Source organism: Solanum stenotomum, chromosome 1 (genome assembly GCF_019186545.1).
Source record: "Solanum stenotomum isolate F172 chromosome 1, ASM1918654v1, whole genome shotgun sequence".
NCBI lineage: Eukaryota > Viridiplantae > Streptophyta > Magnoliopsida > Solanales > Solanaceae > Solanum > Solanum stenotomum.
Window position 1 is genome coordinate 103,412,207 of NC_064282.1, and position 2,095 is coordinate 103,414,301.

The 2,095-nt window shown below is 32.4% G+C and overlaps 1 protein-coding gene across 1 annotated transcript in view; it reads left to right on the plus strand.

Moving 5' to 3' along the window:
* Nucleotides 1-503, plus strand: part of LOC125860682 (histone deacetylase 14, chloroplastic-like) — a 5,054-nt gene extending 4,551 nt beyond the window's left edge. The window contains exon 5 of the mRNA XM_049540692.1: nt 423-503. Coding sequence (XP_049396649.1) covers nt 423-503 — 81 coding nt within the window. The remainder of the gene's footprint in view (nt 1-422) is intronic.
* Nucleotides 504-2,095: the final 1,592 nt, after the last annotated feature.

A 2,095-nucleotide genomic window follows, 5' to 3' on the forward strand; every position in this document is an offset into this window, starting at 1 on the left:
AGTATTGTGTTATATTATGTTATGATATGATATGATGATTCTGTTCTAGTAGAGTATATCCCGTTCTCAATTTAAGAATAATATGAAATCGAATTTGATGATTCTCTCAATGAACTCTCATACACAATGATTAAGGATGATTTACTCTTTAGATATCAAACTCTCATACACAGTAATCAAGAAAATCTAAAGAATTGACATCCCCTAACCATTAGACTTCTATAGTAGAGAAATCTAGTAAACATTGAAACCCTTCTCATGTTCAAGTACTTATGTCACAGACTTAAAAGTAGAAAATCCTCCCTTTGGTTTGAATCGCTTGCATGAAGAATGAGTGAACAAGTAAACGTACATGAAGATGATAGATCGATGTGAGGTCTCCTATTTATTGATTATAACTTCGACCTTTTTTTTTGTTGCAGCTACAAAGGAATTATGCGTATCAAATCAGGAAAGCACAATATTACCATCTCCAGAAAAATGGTCCACATTATCTTTCATGATTAGCCAAAGGGAATATGGAGAACTCTTACCTTAACTACACTTCCATCTTCAATATTGGTGTATCTTACTTTTATAGGCAAATTTAAGTAAGAAAATTGTAATGCAAGTGAAGAGTAGTGAGTCTTTAATGGAGATGAAGTAAATTTTGAAGAATTTATTTATTTGTATGGTCAAACTGATTTCACAATATCGTTTTAACAATAAAATATTGAGAAGTGCAAAGAAATATAGGTGAGATGCTTCACATACATACAACATATCGGGATAACTCGAGAAATAAGAACTTTCTATTAATTGAGGACAAAGAATGGGAGCAAAAAGGAAGAATTCCTAGGTTAACACAATGGAATATATAGGAATGGTAGTTACGAGTTCTTTAAGTTACAATCTTACTAAAAAGGTCAAGAAAGAGAAGTATTAACTAACCTTAAAAATAAATTTAAGAAAATATTAATGGATAAAATAGCATTGCAAATTGCTAATATAGCGTGCTTCACGACTCTTCTTTTTCATAGCTACCACTTCTACAGGTTCATCATTCATTCGACCATAATCGGTTAATTCATCACAAAGTTGTTTAGGTAAAATGACAAACTTCACCATGTTCAACTCTTTCGAAAAGTTAAATCCCTTGAACCAAGTTGTTCACGATTAGTAAAGAAAAAAACATTTCATTGAAACAGGATAGGAAAGTTCTACACACACATTAATCAGTAAGTCATCAAGAGCATAGTTTTAGTTTAATAAAAAGAAAATAATTTGATTTTCTTGAAACTACAAAGTTTAAATGGAAAGAGCTCAAAAATACTAGTAGGCGTGTATCAGTTCCACTTCCTTCAGAACAATCCCAAAGATATCAAGAGATAAATCAATCAATATGATATTTTAATGCTGAAATGATTATGGTGATTTATCCATGTTTGTGGCCAAAATCCTTATGATCATCATAATTTTTTTGTAAGGCAATTAGTCACAATTTATGACCAACTTTTATTAAAATCACCATAACTTGGTGCTGATGAAGTCTTGGCCAACATCAAATTAAAAGTCTTGGCACCCCACAAGAATTTTTCTCCTGTTTATGACAAAACAATTATTTTTGCACTATTTTTCCTAATTAGATCTAAATTGAAATAACAACATACAAAGATTTTATTTGTGCAAATCCGTCAAAAGAGTCAAAATGTTAACACACTTGAAAACCATTCATTGTGACAAAATACAATTTAGTTAACTTCGGTAGCTCACTCATCTAAATCAACTACAGTTTCATAGCTTCATTCAAAGCTTACGGGTGTCAAATGTGTGGGTTGAGCTTAATCTGCATGGGTCAAGATGATTGAGTTAATAAATGGTTGAATCGTTAACTCACCCAATGGGTACTTCTTTTGAGATGGATTGGGTCAAGACGATCTAATCAATAAGGTATCAAATAAGTGTGTTGGGCGAATTAAGTTACGTCAATATGGATGAGTCACTAAATAAATGGCTCTCAATGTATGGATAGTTCAACGTGCTCATGGGCGCCTGATCCTGACCCTGAGATGTGGATCATCCAAGGCACATTAGTATGGAGTACTCCTCAGGTTTG